Consider the following 24,335-nt stretch of genomic DNA (forward strand, 5'->3'; position numbering starts at 1 on the left):
CTAACCCTTGCAATTAAAAATAAATGTGTTCAATTGAATTTTATACCCCAAAACATTTATAGGTTTTTGGAGCTTTTTTTTAAAAGATAAATTAATTTATCACTACACATCTTTATACAACAGTCTGGAAGCGCAATGGGGTGTGATGATGCATTTTCAGCTCCTCTGCCTTCGGTTTTATTCCCTGCCTAGCACCTCCTCAGGTCGACTGACAGGTCGTTGGTTGTGTACTAGAGCCAATAACCTGTCAATCATCTAAAGGAGGCATTGAATACAGTGTGAAGCTGATGAGATGGAAGTGCATTGTTATATCCCATCAGCAGCATGATGTAGAGAAAGAGACCTTGATTCCAGTGATGTATCACTTACTGGGCTACTTACTGTAGTTTTGATAAAGTCACTGTTTCATCAGTAGGAGGTTATGAGTAGACTAGTAAACCTGCTGTCATGTAGGTCTCCATATTCATGAGCTCTGTATAAACCCAGCCTCACTGATTGGCAGCTTTTTTTGCCTATGCACAGCATAGGCAGAAATCTATCCATCAGCGGTGTTTGCGGGTTTATTCAGAGCTCAGCATTCAAAGAACGGATAGATCTTCAGCAGGAAAAACAATCATTAGAGAAACATAAGCAGAAGATTATGGGTGAGGGATGGATTAATTCTAAGAAGGATTTGTCTGCTCCAAAGTAACTATTAAGGGGCTGCCAAGTGGAGAGACAACCTATTACAATAAATAAATATTATAATACTATTATAATAAATAGTGTGAATATCCTGGGGTTTCCTTTATAAAGTATTTCTGGGTGGTTTGTACTGGTTTATTTTTAACAATTTGACAATTTGCAAACAACATATCACATGACCAGTCTGCCAAGGTCATGATGTTCAGAATTTTACTATTATATTTTATTATTTTTCTATTTTTGAAAATGATTAAGGATGATATTTTGTGCATAAGATTAGTCTGCTGTCTTATTAGCCCTTTTTTTGCATGTTACAATTTTTATTGTAAACTATTAAAGTTTAAAAACAAAATAATTACATCAATATTACTGAGATAATTGTCATCTCAAACAGTCAGAACGTAAACAAGCACCTTATTGCTTCATCTAATCAAGACACAGTTGGAAATTAGAGTAAATTATGTTTATTAGAGGCAGAAAAACTTTGCCTGAAGCAGGAGAAAAAGACCAGGCAACCTATGACAAATGCACTTGAATCAAATCTAAGTGGCAGCAACAGAGGTAAATCACTAGCAATTTCGGATTCTTACAAAGATGACTCACAAGATGCAAGTGTCAAGTTATTACAAGCTCCCAGAAACAAAATGTGGCTTATTTAAAATGTTTATTTCATATCATTATCTGGGAGATGAAAGCCCAGACCTTAGACCCCCACTTGTACAGTATAGAAGCATTTCCCCTCTCCCCAGCATGATGTAAAGATTGCCACCTACTTCTCTCATTACATTTCAAAGGGACATCCCTAATTCATTGTACATGAAAGAGTGTCCATGTAATTACTATTAATGCATCTACATGAGCTCTACATATAATGTCATACATGACTTCCTGAAAAATTGACATAATAATAATAATAATAATATAGAAATGGTCACTAATTTTTCTTAATTTCTTAGGGGTATGCATGTATGCTGTAATACTGCTTCCGACATTTACATTTGAGATGGGGAGGCAAAAGGTTGTAAATTTAAATAAACTAAAATGAAAGGGCTTATCAAAGATAAGAAAAAGAGTCTTTTTCCCTCATTTACCCCAGAAACTGTGCCACCCTTGTCCATGGCATTTGATTTGTATTGGTGCTTGGTCCCTCTCATTCAAAAAGGACAACTTTTAACTTAATGGGGTGGTCCAAAGCTAAAATGTACTTTAATCCTAAATGCCTAGCTATTTAAGTGCTTGCTGGGATAATAAAATTAGTCATCATCAGTGGAGCAGAGGCTGCAATCACTGAGGCAGCCTCTGCCCCCTACCTAAAATGAAGCATCATCAGTGACATCCGATTCTGGGGCTGGGCTAGTCCTTGCTCTACTGAGCATGATGCACAGTGACAGTGCGCTCCTTTGCCAGCTCTGATCTGAAGTGACGAAGTAACAAAGGAGCGCACTGTCAGTGAGCATTGTAAGAAGAATACCTGGCATGCAGAAAAAGCAGAGACCAGAAGATTGTGAAGTGACAAGAATCTACTGAGCGTATGTCACAATTATCAACTGACACATGTTCAGTAAAGCAAGGCCTAGCTCAGCCCTTGAAATGGATGTCACCGATGACGTTCCATTTCAGAGAGGCAGTGATCACTGCTCCTGTCCCCTGATGATGACTCGTTTGACTATTCCAGCATGCAGTGGGGTTCTCAAATGGAGAGTTATCAAAGAGGAAGTAGTAGTAAAAAAAAGAAGTTTAATAGCATATTGAGGGAACAGTAGAGACTTTTTAATGAAATTATATTAGAAAAGAGATTAAATTATTACATTTAACAGATGGGCATTTAGAATTAGATTAGATTTTTGTTTTAATTTTGGACTACCCCTTAAACATGAGTCCCAATTCAAGTTCACTGATTTATGATGAAACTAAAGACATTCTGGTTAACATACTATATCTAAGGTGACTCCATGTAACTAGGTTATAACACCATGTGACTAGTGTATAATAATTAAATGCTGCCTGCACAGCCTCCCTGCCTGACCGAACATGAACTCATTAGTGTGGGAAAGTTTCCGAACATTTTCCCACGCTGTCAAGTTCACCTCAGGTGACCCGCAGTGAACTGACAGCGTGGAAAATGTTCTGAAACTTTCCCACGCTACAGAGTTCATGTCCGGTCTGACTGTACGGCAGACAGGTATGGGATACTGTTGCTTTTTTATTTTGGAATTTTTAACAGGAGAACGAGGGCTTCGCTTGCATTGAGTGTGCAATAAAGATGTAAAACCTGTGTGTTTAATTATTTCATTAAAAGACTTTATTTTTTAATGTGTGTGTGCATTTTTAACCCTTTCATACTATTGGATTAATAATGGATAGGTGTCTTATTGGATATGCAATGGTTTACTGTATGTAAACCATGTCTCATATCCTGTCGGGTTCTGTAAAATCATCTGCTATCTAGCTCTGTATGAAGTATAAATATACTGTATATATATATATATATATATATATATATATATATATATATATATATACAGTGCAGACCAAAAGTTTGGACGCACCTTCTTACCGTTTTTTTCGGACTATAAGACACACCAAATTTGGGAGGAAAGTGTGGGTGCGTCTTATAGTACGGATATAGCATGTGGGGAGGGGGCAGCAGTGAGTGGGATCGCACTGTTATCCCACTTCAGGATGTCCCCGCTGCCCGGAATCAGCTGCTGGGGAAAGCACATGGCCCCGCTGATTAAGTGCAGTGAAAATTTATTAGCTGCTCCCCGCCCACCGATCAGCTGAGCGGTGAGCCGGGAGCAGCAAATGAATGCTGCACTTAAGCAGCGACACACATGGCTTCCTCAGCTGCTGACTCCTGCAGCAGCTAGGGAGATTTGTGTGTCCTGGGGAGGAGGCAGCACCAGCAGCAGGGGCCAGAGGAGAGAGGAGATCGCTGCGTACCTGCCTGCCATGCTTGGACGACGAGTGTTGTGCACAAACAGGACCTGTGATGATGTCAGAAGTGGGCGGGCTGGAGCATCACATGGCAGCTCAGAGCCCTCCCTCTTCTTGACATCATCACAGGTCCTTCAGGCTCCCCACTAGAATCTGCAGCTTCCTCATAACCTGTGCTGTGGAGAGGCAACAAGAGGGAGGGCTCTGTGTGCAGTCATGGGATGCTTTTACCTCGCCACAGTGGCTGGCTGGCTGCCACAATTAAGAGGTTAGTCTTTACAATACACAATAAAGCACTCTGCCACTCCTGTGGTGAACTATAACTCCCAGCATGTCATAGGATCTGCAGGACATGCTGGGAGTTATAGTTCTCCCATGGGATTTTAAAGCAGCACTCCAGTGTTATTTTGCAGTGCTGGAGTGGTGCTTTCAATATAAGCCCTGTGCCCCCATTCTTATACTCACCCTCCAGCATCTTCATATAGTACTTCACAGCCACCACACTGGTCCCGCAGCTTCCAACATAATAACATACTATTATATATAATAACACCACATATAATAGTATGTTATTTATGTTATTAAATATTTTACCACATTTTTTTGCTTCAAATATTTTTTTTCCCTATTTTCCACCTCTAAAACCTGGGTGCGCCTTATAGTCCGGTGCGTCCTATAGTCCGAAAAATACGGTATTTAAATATTTTTCTGTATTTTCATGACTAAGAAAATTGTACATTCACACTGAAGGCATCAAAACTATGAACACATGTGGAATTATATGCTTAACAAAAAAGTGTGAAACAACTGAAATTATGTCTTATATTCTAGGTTCTTCAAAGTAGCCACCTTTTGCTTTGATGACTGCTTTGCACACTCTTGGCATTCTCTTGATGAGCTTCAAGAGGTAGTCACCGGAAATGGTTTTCATTTCACAGGTGTGCCCTGTCAGGTTTAATATGTGGGATTTCTTGCTTTATAAATGGGGTTGGGACCATCAGTTGTGTTGTGCAGAAGTCTGGTGGATACACAGCTGATAGTCCTACTGAATAGACTGTTAGAATTTGTATTATGGCAAGAAAAAAGCAGCTATATAAAGAAAAACGAGTGTCCATGATTACTTTAAGAAATGAAGGTCAGTCAGGCCAAAAAATTGGGAAAACTTTGAAAGTGTCCCCAAGTGCAGTGGCAAAAACCACCAAGCGCTACAAAGAAACTGGCTCACATGAGGCCCGCCCCAGGAAATGAAGACCAAGAGTCACCTCTGCTTCTGAGGATAAGTTTATCCGAGTCACCAGCCTCAGAAATCGCAGGTTAACAGCAGCTCAGATTAGAGACCAGGTCAATGCCACACAGAGTTCTAGCAGCAGACACATCTCTACAACAACTGTTAAGAGGAGACTTTGTGCAGCAGGCCTTCATGGTAAAATAGCTGCTAGGAAACCACTGCTAAGGACAGGCAACAAGCAGAAGAGACTTGTTTGGGCTACAGAACACAAGGAATGGACATTAGACCAGTGGAAATCTGTGCTTTGGTCTGACGAGTCCAAATTTGAGATCTTTGGTTCCAACCACCGTGTCTTTGTGCGACGCAGAAAAAGTGAACGGATGGACTCTACATGCCTGGTTCCCACCGTGAAGCATGGAGGAGGAGGTGTGATGGTGTGGGGGTGCTTTGCTGGTGACACTGTTGGGGATTTATTCAAAATTGAAGGCATACTGAACCAGCATGGCTACCACAGCATCTTGCAGCGGCATGCTATTCCATCCGGTTTGCGTTTAGTTGGACCATCATTTATTTTTCAACAGGACAATGACCCCAAACACACCTCCAGGCTGTGTAAGGGCTATTTGACCAAGAAGGAGAGTGATGGGGTGCTACGCCAGATCACCTGGCCTCCACAGTCACCAGACCTGTACCCAATCGAGATGGTTTGGGGTGAGCTGGACCGCACAGTGAAGGCAAAAGGGCCAACAAGTGCTAAGCATCTCTGGGAACTCCTTCAAGATTGTTGGAAGACCATTCCCGGTGACTACCTCTTGAAGCTCATCAAGAGAATGCCAAGAGTGTGCAAAGCAGTCATCAAAGCAAAAGGTGGCTACTTTGAATAACCTAGAATATAAGACATATTTTCAGTTGTTTCAAGCTTTTTTGTTAAGTATATAATTCCATATGTGTTAATTCATAGTTTTGATTCCTTCAGTGTGAATGTACAATTTTCATAGTCATGAAATACAGAAAAATCTTTAAATGAGAAGGTGTGTCCAAACTTTTGGTCTGTACTGTATATATATATATATATATATATATATATATATATATATATATATATATATATATATACACATATATATATATATGTCTCACTGACATATATATATATATATATATATATATATATATTTATATATATATATATATATAGACTATATATGTTTTAAACAATATTTGGGGCCATGGATACATTATCTGTCCATACATTATATCGCCATATGGATGCCATACGGATGACACATGCGGGCTTACATTCTACAGGATTTCATAGCATTCCGTGGAAGTTCTAAACAATTTGGGTAACTTGTGTGGCCTCAGTCCCACCGTACTTCTCCTACTTTTAAGCTTAGTGATTTTTTCCTAAATTTACCACCCAAGCCCTATTTAATAATAGAAGCCAATTGGCTTGTTGGCTGAACTCTTAATCAAAATTTGAACTGATTTTCTGAAAAAAAAACAACTGATTTGATTATTCTGGTTGCAACCTATGCTGTGTAATAAAATATTCAGTAAGAAGGAGGAGACACATTCTGTGGCAATTGTGAGGCAGTGAGGGAGATCATATGTGAGGGTCGATATCTATCCCCCAGGATGCGGACGGAGTCCTATTAGACCTGCTGGAGTGTCTTGTAGTCACAGCAGGACGCCTGTGAGTCACAAGGCAAAGTAAAAGTAAGTGTGGACCTGGTCAAGCTATTTGACCAGGGCAATGTTCAGGAAAGGTTTTATTTTTGAAGCGGACTGCAAGATGGTATCATACCGCTGCTGCTGCCTCCCCAGTCAGCGTCTCTCCCTCCTCGCTCGCTCCCGGCCTCTGCTTCTCGTGCGCGCACGCATACCAGGTTCAGTGCTGCGTGTGTGCACTTCTGATCTTCTGTCGGTCCTCCTCTTCATCTCCTCTATGGTCCTGGAGGACTAGTACCCGGGAGTCTGTCCTCCTTATTGTCCTCTCTATGGTTCTGGAGGTCTGTTACCTGGAAGTGCTACCCTGACTTTAGGTATTTAAACTGCTTCCTGCCGTCCCTCTGTGCCTGGTTATCATTTGTTCCTTCAGGTGTTCCTGGCCGCTCTTAGTCTCTGTGAAGTTCGTTTTCCCTCTGACTTTGGGTTTATCCTGCTAGCCTCTGCGTTTCCTCAGTTCCTCCGCCAGTCCCTGCACTGCTGCAGTTTACCCATCAGTCCTGTTTCTCTGCAGTACTCACCTATCCTGTGTTCCTACTATCTCCGCCTCTTCTGGGTCTTCTCCCGTCCTGGTCCTCCAGCTTCCGTGGCGATAGTCCCTCATGGGCCTGCCCCTAACTCTCCCTGTATAGGGGGCGGTCTATCTGGTCAGCTCGTCCGTGAGGGGTTCGTCATCGCGGTCTAGAGGGTCCACTCTCCGTTTTCTCTCTTTGAATCGTCACACTCAAATAGGACTGCACTCGGGTGACATCTGAGTGCAGCCTGATTCTTACAGCATAACAGATGGTAGTGGGGCGGCCCGCTTCCTCAAAGCCGGGTCTTTCTTGTGGCCCATGGCGAGAGATTCCTGTTAAAAATCCTGCAGTATAGGGTTTGGGTGTGTCAGTATTTGTTTGTAAGTAGCAGAGCAGGTAGCTCTGCAGCGTCCAGCCTGTGTGAGGTAACACAGTCACCCTCGGCTTCTGTATGAACTGTTGTGACGCCCCGGCTGTGGTCCGGAGGATACCATGTGCTGTGCACTGTGTGAGTTTTTTGGACATTAAACACATTTGCTGTGAACTCTCCTGTGTTCCCTGCCTACCTGTCACACTGCACCAACCCCACTGCATTAGGGTATGGCTCCACAGTCCAGAGGGGCGGCGGTATCGCCGCAGCGGCGAAGCCGCTCGGCGCTAAGCCCCGCCCCCTTTCTGGGACGCGATGGTGCCGGATGTGTACAGTACACATCCGGGATCATCGCACCCCTCGCCATAGGGCCCTGTGATATGCCTTGCGGGGACGCTGCGTCCCCGCAAGGTGTACGGACATGCTGCGATCTGAAAAGATGTGCAGCATGTCCGGAGTCGCAGGGCCGCCGCGTGCGGGTTTCCACGCATAGTGGAGACGGGATTTCCTAAAATCCCCTCCACTATGCTGGAACATCTGGACGCTGCTTTTTTGACGCTGCAGCTCTGCGCAGCGTCAAAAAAGCAGCGTTTCCTGACCGTGGAAACATACCCTAACACAATCTAAAAGCCAACCAGAAGCTACAATGATTTGTAGAGATCAATTATCATCACATCCTAAACATACAAGTTAAAATCCTATGTATGGCAACGCTTCCATTTTCCATATACAGTAAGTAGGTGTGAGCATGCCATGGTTACTTCCCAAAAATAATTTCCAATATTTGCTCAAGTTTTCTTTAATATTCTTTGATTTATTAAAGATTGCCTTACATTTCAATAACATACAGTTATTTGTAAATGTAACATTATTTAAGACGTATAAGACATGTAAATGCCATATTGCTTTTATTAATGCAAACAATAAACTACAAATTTTTGTTCGTACATCAAATATCATATAACCTAGATAATTTGAAGTATACAAGGGCCTTACCTAATGCAGAAAGTATTGCGGCAGCCCAGAACATCTCTCCCATTAATGCTGGTACAAAAAGTAATCCACCCATTCGCTTGCCATAAATCTGCTGGAAAGGGTCTAACATGGTAACGTAACCCTTTGTTCGCATGGGCTTAGCAAAGAAAAGACCACCTAGAATAAGATGCAGAATATATTTTATCTAGTGTACATGTTGTTATAAGTAGGTACTGGCTTGCTGCAGCTATGGTCTACTAACTAATGGCAGCAACAGCAATAGAAATGGTAAGCCATTAATCCAATAACCACTGATGTATACTGTACATACTGTAATAATGTACTATAATGATGTACTATATAAATGATTGGATTACAACTGCTATTTGCAAACAAGACATGTAAACCTAAACAGGTTTACCGTCACACTAAACGATATCGCTAGCGATCCGTGACGTTGCAGCGTCCTCGCTAGCGATATCGTTTAGTTTGACACGCAGCAGCGATCAGGATCCTGCTGTGATGTCGCTGGTCGCTGAATAAAGGCCCCGTCTCACTAAGCGATTTACCAACGATCACGACCAGCGATATGACCTGGCCGCGATCGTTGGTAAGTCGCTGTGTGGTCGCTGGGGAGCTGTCACACAGACAGCTCTCTCCAGCGACCAACGATCAGGGGAACGACTTCGGCATCGTTGAAACTGTCTTCAACGATGCCGAAGTCCCCCTGCAGCACCCGGGTAACCAGGGTAAACATCGGGTTACTAAGCGCAGGGCCGCGCTTAGTAACCCGATGTTTACCCTGGTTACCAAAAAAAACAAACAGTACATACTCGCCTTTCGGTGTCCAGGTCCCTTGCCGTCTGCTTCCTGCTCTGACTGAGATCCGGCCGTACAGTGAGAGCAGAGCGCAGCGGTGACATCACCGCTGTGCTCTCACTTCTCACTGTACGGCCGGGAGTCAGTGAGAGCAGGAAGCAGACGGCAAGGGACCTGGACACCGAAAGGCGAGTATGTACTGTTTGTTTTTTTTGGTAACCAGGGTAAACATCGGGTTACTAAGCGCGGCCCTGCGCTTAAGGCCCCGTCTCACTAAGCGATTTACCAACGATCACGACCAGCGATATGACCTGGCCGCGATCGTTGGTAAGTCGCTGTGTGGTCGCTGGGGAGCTGTCACACAGACAGCTCTCTCCAGCGACCAACGATCAGGGGAACGACTTCGGCATCGTTGAAACTGTCTTCAACGATGCCGAAGTCCCCCTGCAGCACCCGGGTAACCAGGGTAAACATCGGGTTACTAAGCGCGGCCCTGCGCTTAGTAACCCGATGTTTACCCTGGTTACCAAAAAAAACAAACAGTACATACTCGCCTTTCGGTGTCCAGGTCCCTTGCCGTCTGCTTCCTGCTCTGACTGAGATCCGGCCGTACAGTGAGAGCAGAGCGCAGCGGTGACGTCACTGCTGCACTCTCACTTCTCACTGTACGGCCGGGAGTCAGTGAGAGCAGGAAGCAGACGGCAAGGGACCTGGACACCGAAAGGCGAGTATGTACTGTTTGTTTTTTTTGGTAACCAGGGTAAACATCGGGTTACTAAGCGCGGCCCTGCGCTTAGTAACCCGATGTTTACCCTGGTTACCAGTGAAGACATCGCTGGATCGGTGTCACACACACCGATTCAGCGATGTCAGCGGGGCCTCAACGACCAAAAAAAGGTCCAGGCCATTCTGACACGACCAGCGATCTCGCAGCAGGGGCCTGATCGCTGGTACGTGTCACACATAGCGAGATCGCTATGGAGGTCGCTGTTGCGTCACAAAACTTGTGACTCAGCAGCGATCTCGCTAGCGATCTCGCTATGTGAGACGGGGCCTTTAGTAACCCGATGTTTACCCTGGTTACCAGTGAAGACATCGCTGGATCGGTGTCACACACACCGATTCAGCGATGTCAGCGGGGCCTCAACGACCAAAAAAAGGTCCAGGCCATTCTGACACGACCAGCGATCTCGCAGCAGGGGCCTGATCGCTGGTACGTGTCACACATAGCGAGATCGCTATGGAGGTCGCTGTTGCGTCACAAAACTTGTGACTCAGCAGCGATCTCGCTAGCGATCTCGCTATGTGAGACGGGGCCTTAAAGTCCAGAACTTTATTTGGTCGTCCGATCGCCGTGTATCGTTGTGTTTGACACCAAAAGCAACGATACCAGCGATTACACTGGTAACCAGGGTAAACATCGGGTTACCAAGCGCAGGGCCGCGCTTAGTAACCCGATGTTTACCCTGGATACCAGCGTAAAAGTAAAAAAAACAAACAGCACATACTCACCCAGCGTCATACCTCCCCCAGCGTCTGCTTCCTGACACTTACTGAGCGCCGGCCCTAAAGTGAAAGTGAAAGCCGCTGTGCTGTTAGGGCCGGAGCTCAGTCAGTGTCAGGAAGCAGACGCTGGGGGACGCGCAGGTGAGTATGTACTGTTTGTTTTTTTTACTTTTACGCTGGTAACCAGGGTAAACATCGGGTTACTAAGCGCGGCCCTGCGCTTAGCAACCCGATGTTTACCCTGGTTACCCGGGGACCTCGGCATCGTTGGTCGCTGGAGAGCGGTCTGTATGACAGCTCTCCAGCGATCAAACAGCGACGCTGCAGCGATCGGCATCGTTGTCGCTATCGCTGCAGCGTCGCTTAATGTGACGGTACCTTTAATTGTTGGTCAGCACATCAGGATTCCTTATCTACAAGTGCTGTGAAGGGACCACGCCTTATTTAAACTACTGTTCATTAACACGTATATGAATAAAGGCAGAACATTCCTAACCTTATGGTTTCTCCAATTGTAAAACATATTAGGGACTGGCCCAGCATTGTTTAATTTACTGATGAGAATAACATCATGACCAAAATGACTCAACAACTGCAATTACACATATTTCTTTACGTTTCTTTATAGTTTACTGAATTCTGAACCCAACCTTTTAGATAGATTACATTTCATAATGTCATGTAATAAAAAAACAATATCTGTAATACACAACCCTTAATTACATGGTTTTTTGGTTGCAATGACTGTTTTTGTGAGCCCAAAACTGGTAAAATATTTTCTCGCCTTGGATCACCATACTCTGTCACAGGTGTCAGTACATATTATAGTCGGTGTATTCTACTGTCTGACAATTAATTATATTTGCTCACAGTATTCAATATTGCTGACAAGAAAATCACATTTTACTTCTTAATACAGTTTCCAAAATAAAATCGTTTTGAGAATTTGCAAACTGAATTTGCAACACAGGTGAAAAAATTGACCAAACCAGTAGACTATTTTGGTTTTTGTCTTTAAACAGGGTTTAGATCCATTATAGAATATATTGTCAATAGAATTAAACTGATGACCCCAGATAACTATCCATATATAATACATATTGGTATGACTACACCCTGCCATGTACCATAACCACATCATATATTTAAGTATGACATGCTAATGTACCATACACAACTCATAAAACAATATAAACATGGTTTATAAAACATTATTGTGGGCAGCATACTTTTCGGAGGGTGACTTCTAGGGTAGTCTGTCTGCAGCTTCGTTACATGATTTTCATTGAAATTCAGTATTTGTAAAATACAGAATTCAGAGGCAATGTGAAAAGTCAGAAGACAGACTGTAATGCCACAGTAAAGAATCCCACTAAAGATGAATTCTTGTGTGCCCAGACGTGCATCATTAGAAAATTTTGCCTTCTGAAATTTTTCGCAATATCACATATGGAAAATATGTATTAAATGTAGTTTTCCCTGCTTTGATTTCAAGACTAGTAGAACATTTTTTAAATTAATTTTCATTATAATTTTTTCACTAATAGGAACTCCATTGCATTATCCTTTGTACGCCCTGAAATAAAACAGCACACCGCATTCAAGGCCTGAAAAGGTTATTTAAATGCAGCCTTTCAATGGAAAATTGATTAGATATGTCTGCTTATTAAATTAGCCGTGCATTAACCTCCGCATCTCCCTGATATTTGTATTCCTCAACTCTTATTTGATTTGCGGATAACCATAGTTAGTTTTGACTGATACAAATATCAATACATGTAATTTAATTTTGACTTACCCACGATAAGACTGAGCGAGTAGCCAATAGGTGCCTGAGCCCATGCCAGCCCATACCCTGACACATACACTGCTTCTGCTGTCCCATTGATGTATCCTCCACCAACCCATGTTGCTGGTGTATTGTATTGACATAGAAAAATAGATTTAAAAAAATAAATAATAATAAAATATATATATATATATAATAATACTAAAAATATATGCATATCATTTTTTCATTAATTAATTAATTAATTCTTTTATTCATTGATTCTTTTGATCCACTGCTATAAATTGGAAATGAGAAAGTGTGTTAAATAAATCACTATTTGTAAAATAAAGTGAAATATTTAGTGCTTCAGTTAACCGTTTGCTTACAAAGTAACTACATACCTGCAATGTCCATTTAATATTAAACAAGTCTAGCTAAGTCCCAGCAGAGAAAACATTGCTGCAGTTAATCATTCCATCATTAACATGAATTATGCAGACAATTTAGCAATATATAAAAATGAAGGTGGAAGGTAATGAAATAATACACAGCTGGAGAATACACTAAATGCACAGCCTGTATAATGGAGCTGTACTACAGCAAGAGATAATAATTGAGGAGTCAGCAATAGAGAGGGAATGAATCTTAAAATATTCTGGTCTCTGAGCCTTCAAGGCAGGAATCAGAACAGTTTGCAATGAATTTTGAACCTGGAGCATGAATTTTGCCATCTCCAGTAAACAACAACATGACAGGTGGTAAATAACAAGTAATAAAATCTGTAAGCTTATTCTGCATCTTATCTGGATCCGTATAATGTGCCAAGAGGCAAATCAATGCAGATTTCCTTCATTAAAGCAGGCTCCTCATAAAGCTCATATGTCAGCCTTAGTAGCTGCTGCTGATAGAAAACTTTATAAAGAAAGAAGGTGGGTCCTCACCTGTAGTAGTAAAAGCTCCAACCAGGAGACCTATATCTCTTCCACCCACAATAATGCCTTCTCTGGGATCTCCATCACCACGGGAGTTTTTAGTTCTCCAGGCTGCCCAGATGCCCACAAATAAGATAGCCAAGTAGAAAAGGATTATTGCCACCAGCCCTTCCACGTGGAAAGCCATCTTCTACAGGAACGTCTGGCTATTTCATGAAGGTCTCTATGTGGCTACAGCTCTGGTGCCCCTTGTACATGGAGAACTGTGAGAAAGATAGAGACAATCAACTTAACATCCCTCCTGACACAGTACCGCTATGCAGGATAATAACCATCTAGGAAGTCACAGGAAAATATCAACAAGTCAGTCACCTGTAAAGAGCTGCTCCTCTGCCTGCACCCAGCTCCTACTTTCATCAATCACTCCCGCCTGTCTCACAATGCTAGGGATTTCTCTGCATCACTCCACCATAAAAAGGCAAGAAATCCAATTTTACTTCTATAGGGTGTATTAGCAGATCATAACTAACAGTATATCATTGTAATTCTGGATGTATGGCTATAGATCTCACGTTCAGCTAGAATGTGGTATAAATATTGTTCCCAGATAAGAAACTTGATTTATCTCTTGCTCCCACCTAATACTAATATACAATGCATATATAATACATGCAAAAAGAAAAATCACAGTTTAAAAAAATATTGTCCAAAGCATCTGCTAACTATGAAACAAAAGGAGACAAGACCCTGTAAAAGGATAAAAAGTTATACTGCTTGTTGTCATTTTTTCTCTTATTCATTAAACCAGTCAATGGTTTCACAATAGTAACAACTATACAAATGTGCCCTATCTGGTCATGATAAGAATCAGCTTTTTCAGAATCAGTCTTTGCACTTTTCTATTAAAGTTGAAATATATTTTTGAATTAGCAAATATTAATCAATTAGAAAATACCTAGGTTTTGCCAATGTCTCATACTCACATTATGCATAGGTCATCAAACACTTGTCATCATTCAGCAGCCACCTCCGAGTCACAGTCTATGCCCACTCCCTTGCTCTGCATCTGGCTGCACACACCCTGCTTCACAAGCAGGAGCACTATCCCCCTGCTGCTCCTATACTCCACTATTCCCTTCTCATTCAACTAAAAAAGAAAATCCACCCCCTGAGAGCTGCAGTCTGCTTTCCTCTGTCAAATCATACTGTCAAAATTCTAGGGAAAATGTATTCTTTTTAACTCATGAAGGTGGAGGCTATATATCATGTTCCGTAAGAAAATGCAGAGTCTGATGTAATTTCAGTCTGGCTATTGTGGTAATACATCCATTATTACAGTGGAACTGTCCTAGGTCCTAATCATAACTACAGAATTGGAAAATGCTTAATCTAAACAAGTAGTCACTAGAGGGATGGAAATAGCTTTAGTCTTGGCTGAGAATATTTAGTCATACAACTGAGGGATAGAAATAGGTTTAGTCTTGGCTAAGAGTATGTAGTCATAAAACTAAGCATTAGATCTAGGGTTAGTCTTGGCTGAGAGTATTCATTCATACAACCGAGGGATGGACATACAATAGGTCTAGTCTTGGCAGAGAGTATGTAGTCATACAACCAAGGAATGAACATAGGTTTAGTCTTGGCTGACAGTATATAGTCATGTAAGTCATGGCTTCCATTTATAGTAATAAAGTCTTAGTCTTACCTGTGGAATGCTTGACAATCTTGTCTTTCCAGTGCAGCAAATCCTCTTCCTGTAGAATGTCTTTGCCTTTTCCAATTTTTACAAAATATTTAATAGTAGGGATTATTATAAGATTATTAGATACTTAATTGGGCATGTTCTTGACAAACTGGACTCAACTGAGAACGTATTGGCTTTATTAAAAGAAAATTCTTATAAAGCTGGAACGTTGTTCGTCATAGATCAGTTGGTGGACGTCAGAAAATGCTATATGGCTTTTGAGAAGAATAAATGAATAATTATGGGGAAACAGTTAAGGGGGAAGGGGAAAGCGACTGTGTGAAAAAAATGGTCTAGTGATAAAAATAGGGATAGGCATCATCAAAAGCTTAAAATAACCCAGGCACACCTCTATAAATCCACGTCCATTCCTGCACGACATTTAATGCATCTTCTGGGCATGACGCACTGCAGAATACTTCTCCACCGCTTCCATTTGACTGATTAAGGGAGAAAGGATTTTTTCTCAATGGTTAGTCTTTGACTGCACTTTTAAGGCTCAGCTGTCAAATACAATTCAAAGATTGATTGAGGAAACAGGTCATCACATTCTTGTTAACATAATGAAAATTCTAATATAGTGAAACAGACTAAATAAAAAACAATGCTATTAACAAAATGTCTAATTTGAATGTTGCTCACATTTAGTCTTTGAGATACATTGAAGCCACTCATTGATGGTTTGAAATAAAAGTGGTTGTAGGAAATAGTCTTTAACAGGATGATTCACATCATTGTCTCAATAATTTGTGTTGTAAACTGCTCAATTAATTGTATCAACTGCCAAGTCATGGGTAAACTGAGGAGGACTCATGGAACATCAGGTCATTCCTTATAATTTAGGGTCGTATGAGATGATCACCTCCAAATCTGCAATTGATGATTTTGATCTAAAAACTTTTGCAATACTGAGGTGTTTAACTAATAAATATATATATATATATATATATATATATATATATACATACATATATATATATATATATATTGAACTCAGAAATTGTCACGCACAGTGAAAGTGCAACATGAAGGGATGAGGGAAAGGAAGCCCAAACATTAGGGAATGGGGGAGTGGAGACCCATAGGCAGATCTTATAACACCCTGCCTACCCTACCTTCCCTAAATTTGTTCCACACCAATCACCGAGCAGGAAACCTAAGCCCTGTATATCTCTAGAGCTAGTCCCTGCATGGGGAGGGGGAAATGAGCACTGTACAGTCCCCACTGATAACTAAAGATAACAAGGGAGGCAAACTAGGAGAGAGGAACTTAGCTTTAGCAGACTACAGAGAGATCACACCAAATGTCTTCCAAGAGCAACAGAGAGGAAGTTAGCCGACAGCTACAGCTCCAATCCTTCACAAGGTAAAAAGTGAATATCACCGGTGACTCACTGAAGCAGGCTGGGAGTTTATAAACACCAAGGGCAGGTGTGTTAATTAGAGCCGGAAGGAGGTTGCCGCTAGGTTCAACAGTCAGAAGGATTAAGAAGACATCTGCAATGCCAAACCCAGAGACTTTTTGCCAGATGTAGGGTGACTGTCTGTATGTGATAGTACCTCCCCTCTATGAGTGGCCTCCAGACACCCAGGACCAGGTTTCTCAGGATAAGAGATGTGGAATGAATGAACCAGCCTGGGGGCATTCATCTCTGATGCTGAAACCCACATCTTTTCCTCTGGATCATAACCCTTCCAGTGGACCAAGTATTGTAGGTAACGACGTTGGAAGCAAAAATCTACAATCCTCAAAATCTGAAACTCTAGATTACCATCAACTATTATTAGGGGTGGCGGTAGGGATGAGGACTTAAGAGATTCCACATATTTCTTGAGCAAAGAGCTGTGAAAGACATTGTGGATCTTAAGGGCCTGAGGTAGCTCAAGTCGAAAGGCTGCTGGGTTAATGATGGCAGTTATTTTATAGGGATCAATGTTATGAACTGGTGGCCTAGGAGCAGCATGGACGAGCTCTGGAGTAGGTGGCCTCTATACTGACCGCAGACCCTGAACTTAACACATCAACTAGAAGTAGCCGTGGGATGTTCCTGTCACTCCCTAGACACCTCGTCATGGCCGGAGGACTAATTACCCCTAAAGAAAGAAACAGTAATACTATCTTGCCTCAGAGAAAATTCCCAAAGGAAAGGCAGCCCCCAACAAATATTGACTGTGAGAGGAGAGGGAAATTACAAACGCAGACTGAAAACAGAATTTAGCAAAGGAGGCCACGCTACCTAGAAAGGAAAGACAGGACAGAAATCCACCACAGAGAATACAAAAATCTCCACACCTAACTAAAGGCATGGAGGGTAACTCTGTGACTCCAGAGCTTCCAACTTGGCTGAATAAATCTTTACACAGACAAAGCTGGACAAGAAAAACATAGCAATTCACAGAACTATTAAGTCCACCGCATGTGGACTGCAAAAACAGAGCCAGGACTTATCTTTGATGATTTGGACAATCCAGAAGGAGAAACCAAGCAGAGATGTGGATCCCTAGAAAACAATGGACAACTGGCACTCACTAAAGGAAGGAGCCAGACTAAATAGCCCCGTCCAAAGTGGAAGCAGCTGATGACTGTTGTGAAGGACAAACAGCAGCACTACCACTTATAACCACCGGAGGGAGCCCAAGAGCAGAACCCACAACAGAATTCACAACAGATCAATAAATCTAGATCCCAACTTCCAGGAAGGAACCTTCAACTTGATGTTCCTGGTGACAGCCACACAAAGTCATTCACATTCAGGTCCAGACCTGGAAAGCTTCTTCTGTCAGCCATATGTTTGTACCTGTCTCCATAATTTTCAAATTACTCAGAACCCCCGCCACACTGAGGAGAGCAACAAAGCAAAATGTTCTTCCTCCATAACTCCCGAAGCCCCTCACCCTCTAAAAGTACCAAACTGTGGATGGTAATCGTATGCCAGTGGAGTCTGGATGGTGATTATTAATAGCAAATTCTGCCAGAGGTAAATAGGATACCCAATCCTCCTGATTTTCGGAGACAAAACACATGAGGTAAGTCTCCAAATTCTGATTAATTCGGTCTGTCCATTCAACTGGGGATGGAATTCAGAGGAAAAGGATAGCTGCACCCCCAGTTGAGAACAGAATGCCCTCCAGAACTTGGAAACAAACTGAGTCCCCTGATCTGACGCCACATCGGAGGGAACCCTGTGAAGCTTCACAATCTCATTTATAAACACCTGAGCAAGAGTCTTGGCATTCAGAAGTGCCGGTAATGCGACAAAGTAAACCATCTTACCAAACCTACAACCACCAAAACCACAGTCTTGCCTGCAGATACTGGTAGGTCAGTAATAAAATCCATGGACAAGTGTGTACACTGTGTAATGTATGCAGAGGTGAAAACAACACTGTGTAAGGCTAGCCTCACACTAGCATTCGGCCGGGCTGCGGACGAAAGTCTTTTTCCTCAATGAGGAGTTTAGGACCTGCGATGATGTCGCGGCCTGTGATTGGTCGCGTGAGCGGTCACATGAGCGGCACGCGACCAATCACAAGCCGCGACGTCATCGAAGGTCTTAAACTGCTCATTCTTAGGAACGGAGGCTGCCGGTTACAATCGGTAAGGTCCAGGGGCCCCCGGACGGGTGAGTATATCCATATTTTTTATTTTAATTCTTTATTTATTACATGAATATGGATCCCAGGGCCTGAAGGAGAGTCTCCTCTGACGAAGGTTTATTACCGAAACGCGCGTTGGGGCGGAGGCGCGTCCACGGGAGTTCCAGTCCTCTTGCAGTGGGTACTTTTCTGCGGCGGTATCTGTGTACACTAGAGACCGGTAGCGGTGCTTCTCACTGCCACTTTGTGTGACAGTGGTTTTATATCCAATATGGATGTTTACATAGTACACTGCTAATATATCAGGTGTACCTCTGCGTAAGGTCTTTTGATTATTTCTATTTCTAGTGCATTTCTGCCAGTAACTCAGTTCTTACTACACAGTGATTAGGCTATATATTGTTATCTTTAGTTTGGTTTGCTTATTTTTTAGTTTTCTTTTGCTCTGTTTATTCTGTTTTTTGGATTATACCTTTAATTAATAATGTATATTACGTATTGAGGACTGATATCCCTGTGTACGCGCCTCTGGCGTTTATTGCGGCGTATTTCGCTGTGGCGCCATTATCTGTATCACCTCCATGCATTGGTTTTTAGTAATTTTCAATAAAGTTTATATTTTTATATGATACTGTGTGACCTTGTATCATCTGTTTTTTCGTTGATAATATGTATTTTGATGATAGGTCATTAGGTCCTTTTCATATTAATGGTACAGATTTCTGTGTTAATTATTGTTACCATGTTAGTTGGCTATATTTATTACTACTCACCACCTGTGCACTTGACCCCATCCCTTCCCACCCACTCCCAACCTCACTAACATGCTCATTCCAGCCCTAACCCATCTCTTCAACCTATCGCTATCTTCCCCTCTGCCTTCAAACATGCACACCCATCCTCAAAAAAACAAACCTTGGCTTGACCCAACTGCTATGCCCAGCTATCGCCCCATATCACTTCTCCTGTTTGCTTCAAAACTCCTTGAGCAGCATGTCCATGTTCAACTTTCCTCCCACCTCTCATTTAACACTCTCCTTGACAACCTCCAATCTGGTTTCCGCCCCCACCATTCCACCGAAATTGCCCTGACCAAAATTACTAATGAATTACAGCAAAAGCCAACAGACAGTTCTCCATCCTCCTCCTTATCGACCTGTCCTCTGCATTCGACACAGTCGACCACTGCCTACTGCTACAGATTCTTTCGTACCTTGGCATCAAAGACCTTGCCCTGTCCTGAATTGCCTCCTACCTTTCTGACCACACATTTAGCATTTCCCACTCCCACACTACCTCCTTATCCAACCCTCTCTCTGTTGGTGTCCCTCAAGGCTCTGTCCTGGGGCCCCTACTTTTTTCCATCTATACCCTTGGCCTAGGACAACTCATAAAGTCCTATGGCTTCCAGTACCACCTGTATGCGGACGACACTGAGATCAACCTCTCTGGCCCAGATGTCACCACCCTGCTGTCCTGAATCCCGGAGTGTCTATCATCCATATCCTCCTTCTCCACCTCTCACTTCCTACAACTCAATGTAGACAAAACTGAACTCATCATCTTTCCTTCATCTCACGTATGTCCCCTACCTGATCTATCTATTATGGTAAATGACATCACGCTCTCTCCCGCACCTGTAATCCACTACCTCACAGTAATTCTCGACTCTGCCCTGTCCTTCAAACCACACGTCCAAACTCTTGCCACCTCCTGTCACCTCCAACTCAAAAATATTGCCAGAATCCGTCCCTTCCTCAGCCCTCAATCTACTAAAACTCTTGTGCATGCTCTAATCATCTCCCGCATCGACTACTGCAACACCCTCCTCTGTGGCCTCCCCATTAACTCTCTTGCACCACTCCAGTCTGTCCTCAACTTTGCTGTCTGCATAAACCACCTCTCTCATCACTACTTCCCTGCTTCTCCTCTCTGCAAATCCCTCCACTGGCTCCCAATTCCCCAACTAATCCAGTTTAAACTACTAACATTGATCTACATACAAAGCCATCCACAACCTGTCCCCTCCCTATATCTCTGAACTAATCTCCCAATATCTTCCCTCACGCAATCTTCGATCCTCCCAAGACCTCCTACTCTCCACCACACTTATTCGTTCCTCACACAACCGCCTCCTCTGGAATTCCACGCCTCAACACGTACGATTATCCACCACCCTTGGATCCTTCAGACGGAACCTGAAAACCCATCTCTTCAGGAAAGCCTACAGCCTGCAATAACCATTCTGCTGCCTCACCACCTGAGCTGCTGCCTCACCACCACCAGAACTGCTGCACCCCCGACCTTCTGTCTCTTCCCCATTATCCCGTAGAATGTAAGCCCGCAAAATTCATTTACTGTAAATTATATCTATAACTCTGTATGTAATACCTTTCTCATGTACAGCACCATGGAATTAATGGTGCTGTATAAATAATAATAATAATAATAATAATAATAATAAAAGTGTGTGAAATGTAAATGTCTATGTCATCCTGTTTTGTAGGAACACAATTAGAACGTGACTTCTACCTCTAACGCCTTACACTAACATTTAATATGGTAATTCAAAGTGTAATCTAGTGGAAGTATGTGTCTGCTACACCCAAATGAGCAACATCCTGTGACTATAACACCTTTCTTGCAAGGTTCATAATAATAATATAAGATTCATTACTTTAATATCTCATATTCAATGCTTGAAGAGGGTTGGGGGTAGTTTCTATGTGAAGTTTTGGACAAAAGACGGTCACAGGACGAGGGGTGCAGGAACAATTAGCAGACACGCACAAAGATTACCATATTTCTCATAGACACAAAAGAGCACAGTGAGGTCAAAAATACTCTGTTGTAAAAAAAATCACAGTAATCAGCAAGTGCTAGTCAAAAGATGTAAAGAAAACAGGGTATTTAGTTGATACGTTTTTTTGCAAAAAAATGTATACTAAGCTGCTCCACCAAATCGTCAAGGTATACCCTTATAGAGCAGTCCTAACTAATGTATAGAATCCCTATCTGATGTATTTAAAACCTGATCATCTGTATAGTTTCTGTATAAGCAGGGTTCAGAGAAGGACTATCCATGTGGACATGCAGGATGGAACAGCTTAAATGCAAATGACCCACAGAGGAGTGGTGGACTCCCCAGTCTTGTAGAAACAAGAGAACAATTATAGAACCAGAAACACATGGGCCACTTGTACATTGAACAAGTCTGTAGGAACCTGTTCACACCACCAGAAAACTTGAAGACACAAAAGAGCACAGTGAGGTCAAAAATACTCTGTTGTAAAAAAAATCACAGTAATCAGCAAGTGCTAGTCAAAAGATGTAAAGAAAACAGGGTATTTAGTTGATACTTTTTTTGCAAAAAAATGTATACTAAGCTGCTCCACCAAATCGTCAGAGTATTTTTGACCTCACTGTGCTCTTTTGTGTCTTCAAGTTTTCTGGTGGTGTGAACAGGTTCCTACAGACTTGTTCAATGTACAAGTGGCCCATGTGTTTCTGGTTCTATAATTGTTCTCTTGTTTCTACAAGACTGGGGAGTCCACCACTCCTCTGTGGGTCATTTGCATTTAAGCTGTTCCATCCTGCATGTCCACATGGATAGTCCTTCTCTGAACTCTGCTTATACAGGTACTATACAGATGATCAGGTTTTAAACACATCAGATAGGGATTCTATACATTAGTTAGGACTGCTCTATAAGGGTATACCTTGACGATTTGGTGGAGCAGCTTAGTATACATTTTTTTGCAAAAAAACATATTTCTCATAGTCTGGGAGTCCTTCATGTGTTTTTTAGCAAACTCTATGCAGGCTTTCATATGTCTTGCATTGAGGAGAGGCTTCCGTCGGGCCACTCTGCCATAAAGGCCTGACTGTTGGAGAGCTGCAGTGATAGCTGACTTTGTGGAACTTTCTCCCATCTCCCTACTGCATCTCTGGAGCTCAGCCACAGTGATCTTGGGGTTCTTTTTTACCTCTCTCACAAGGCTCTTCTCGCACGATTGCTCAGTTTGGCTAGACGGCTAGGTTTAGGAAGACTTCTTGTGGTCACAAACTTCTTCCATTTAAGGATTATAGAGGCCACTGTGCTCTTAGGAACCTTGATAACTGCAGAAATTCTGTTGTAACCTTGGCCAGATCTGTGACTTGCCACAATTCTGCCTCTGAGCTCCTTGGCCAGTTTCTTTGACCTCATGAGTCTCATTTTGTCTGACATGCACTGTGAGCTGTGAGGTCTTATATAGACAGGTGTGTGCCTTTCCAAATCAAGTCCAATCAGTTTAAACACAGCTGGACTCCAATGAAGGAGTAGAACCATTTCAAGGAGGATCACAAGGAAATAGACAGCATGTGACTTAAACATGAGTGTCTGAGTAAAGGGTCTGAATACTTATGACCATGGGATATTTCTGTTTTTCTTTTTTATTAAATTTGCAAAAATTTCTACATTTCTGCTTTTTTCAGTCAATATGGGGTGCAGAGTGAACATTAATAAGAAAAAAAATGAACTTTTTTAATTTACCAAATGGCTGCAATGAAGCAAAGAGTGAAAAATTTAAAATTTAAATGGGTCTGCATACTTTCTGTACCCACTGTATATATATATATATATATATATATATATATATATATATATATATATATCTATAGTCCATGTCTATAGATATGTGACATCGAGGTATATGGATGTTTTGTGGTATTAATTACACTGCCAATTGACCGGCCATTTATGATCTGATGGGTTATTCTTTGCTTTACAAAGACTTCTTCTTGGACTTTGTTGGTTTTTTTTTTCTTGTCACATTGTTGAAAAATATTGATAATACCTCTCAGCCCACTAGTATCTATATTGTATATATTTATATATGTTCAGGGATTTTTTGTTATGGTTTACATGTATAAGAGCTTCATAGGTTGATTGCTTTGGTTATTGATTGAGGCGGTCACGTGGGGTCTCATATTGTATATAGGGTAATGTCAGCATCCCTAATTCTTTTCAATATTAAGTCATAAAATTCATATAAAAAATAATATAATTAATATGCTAATATTGAGCAGAACTAATTTCAGCCTTTTGCTTCGGCCTCCACAACAGGCACAGTCTCTCATGTGGCCCCTTGGGAAAAGTAATCTCCAACCCCTGCTCTATTATGTGTAAAGGTCGGCCAGGTTTGTAGTCATAACCAAGGACACCGAAACACCTGAGCCCTGGCCTCCACTCAAAGACACACTCAGGATCTTGTGGAGCATCCTTTTCTCTACATACTGGGGACTGTAATGCTCCTTATGTGGCGCCCCAGGGTCCTGGTCATCACAGTGGCGTTGCTTTCCTCTCGGGGAGAGTGATGCTACATTTGGAGGCAAGAAAGGATAACTGCAACCAGGTACCACAAACATGCAACACATTCACACTCCAGGCCATCAGGGGGAGCTTTTGATCCTATTTACTAGATGACTCCCCATATATATATATATAACTGGTAGTTTGGAGGGAAAGTTATTTAGTTCCAGACATCC

The 24,335-nt window shown here is 42.2% G+C and overlaps 1 protein-coding gene across 3 annotated transcripts in view; it reads right to left on the minus strand.

The window, feature by feature from the left end:
• Window positions 1-15,304, minus strand: part of SLC5A7 (solute carrier family 5 member 7) — a 31,133-nt gene extending 15,829 nt beyond the window's left edge. Inside the window, exons 1-4 of one of the 3 annotated variants that reach the window (XM_077296595.1) lie at window positions 15,171-15,304; window positions 13,475-13,728; window positions 12,561-12,674; window positions 8,459-8,614 (exon numbers count right to left, since the gene is read on the minus strand). In XM_077296595.1, coding sequence (XP_077152710.1) covers window positions 8,459-8,614; window positions 12,561-12,674; window positions 13,475-13,652 — 448 coding nt within the window. In that variant the 5' untranslated portion in view covers window positions 13,653-13,728; window positions 15,171-15,304. Of the gene's footprint in view, window positions 1-8,458; window positions 8,615-12,560; window positions 12,675-13,474; window positions 13,729-13,837; window positions 13,857-14,448; window positions 14,607-15,170 lie in introns of those variants that run through there. The other 2 variants (XM_077296593.1, XM_077296596.1) reach the window with 2 other exon arrangements.
• Between the last annotated feature and the right edge of the window lie 9,031 nt (window positions 15,305-24,335).

The sequence above is a fragment of the Ranitomeya variabilis genome, chromosome 3, assembly GCF_051348905.1.
Source record: "Ranitomeya variabilis isolate aRanVar5 chromosome 3, aRanVar5.hap1, whole genome shotgun sequence".
In the NCBI taxonomy this organism is placed as follows: domain Eukaryota; kingdom Metazoa; phylum Chordata; class Amphibia; order Anura; family Dendrobatidae; genus Ranitomeya; species Ranitomeya variabilis.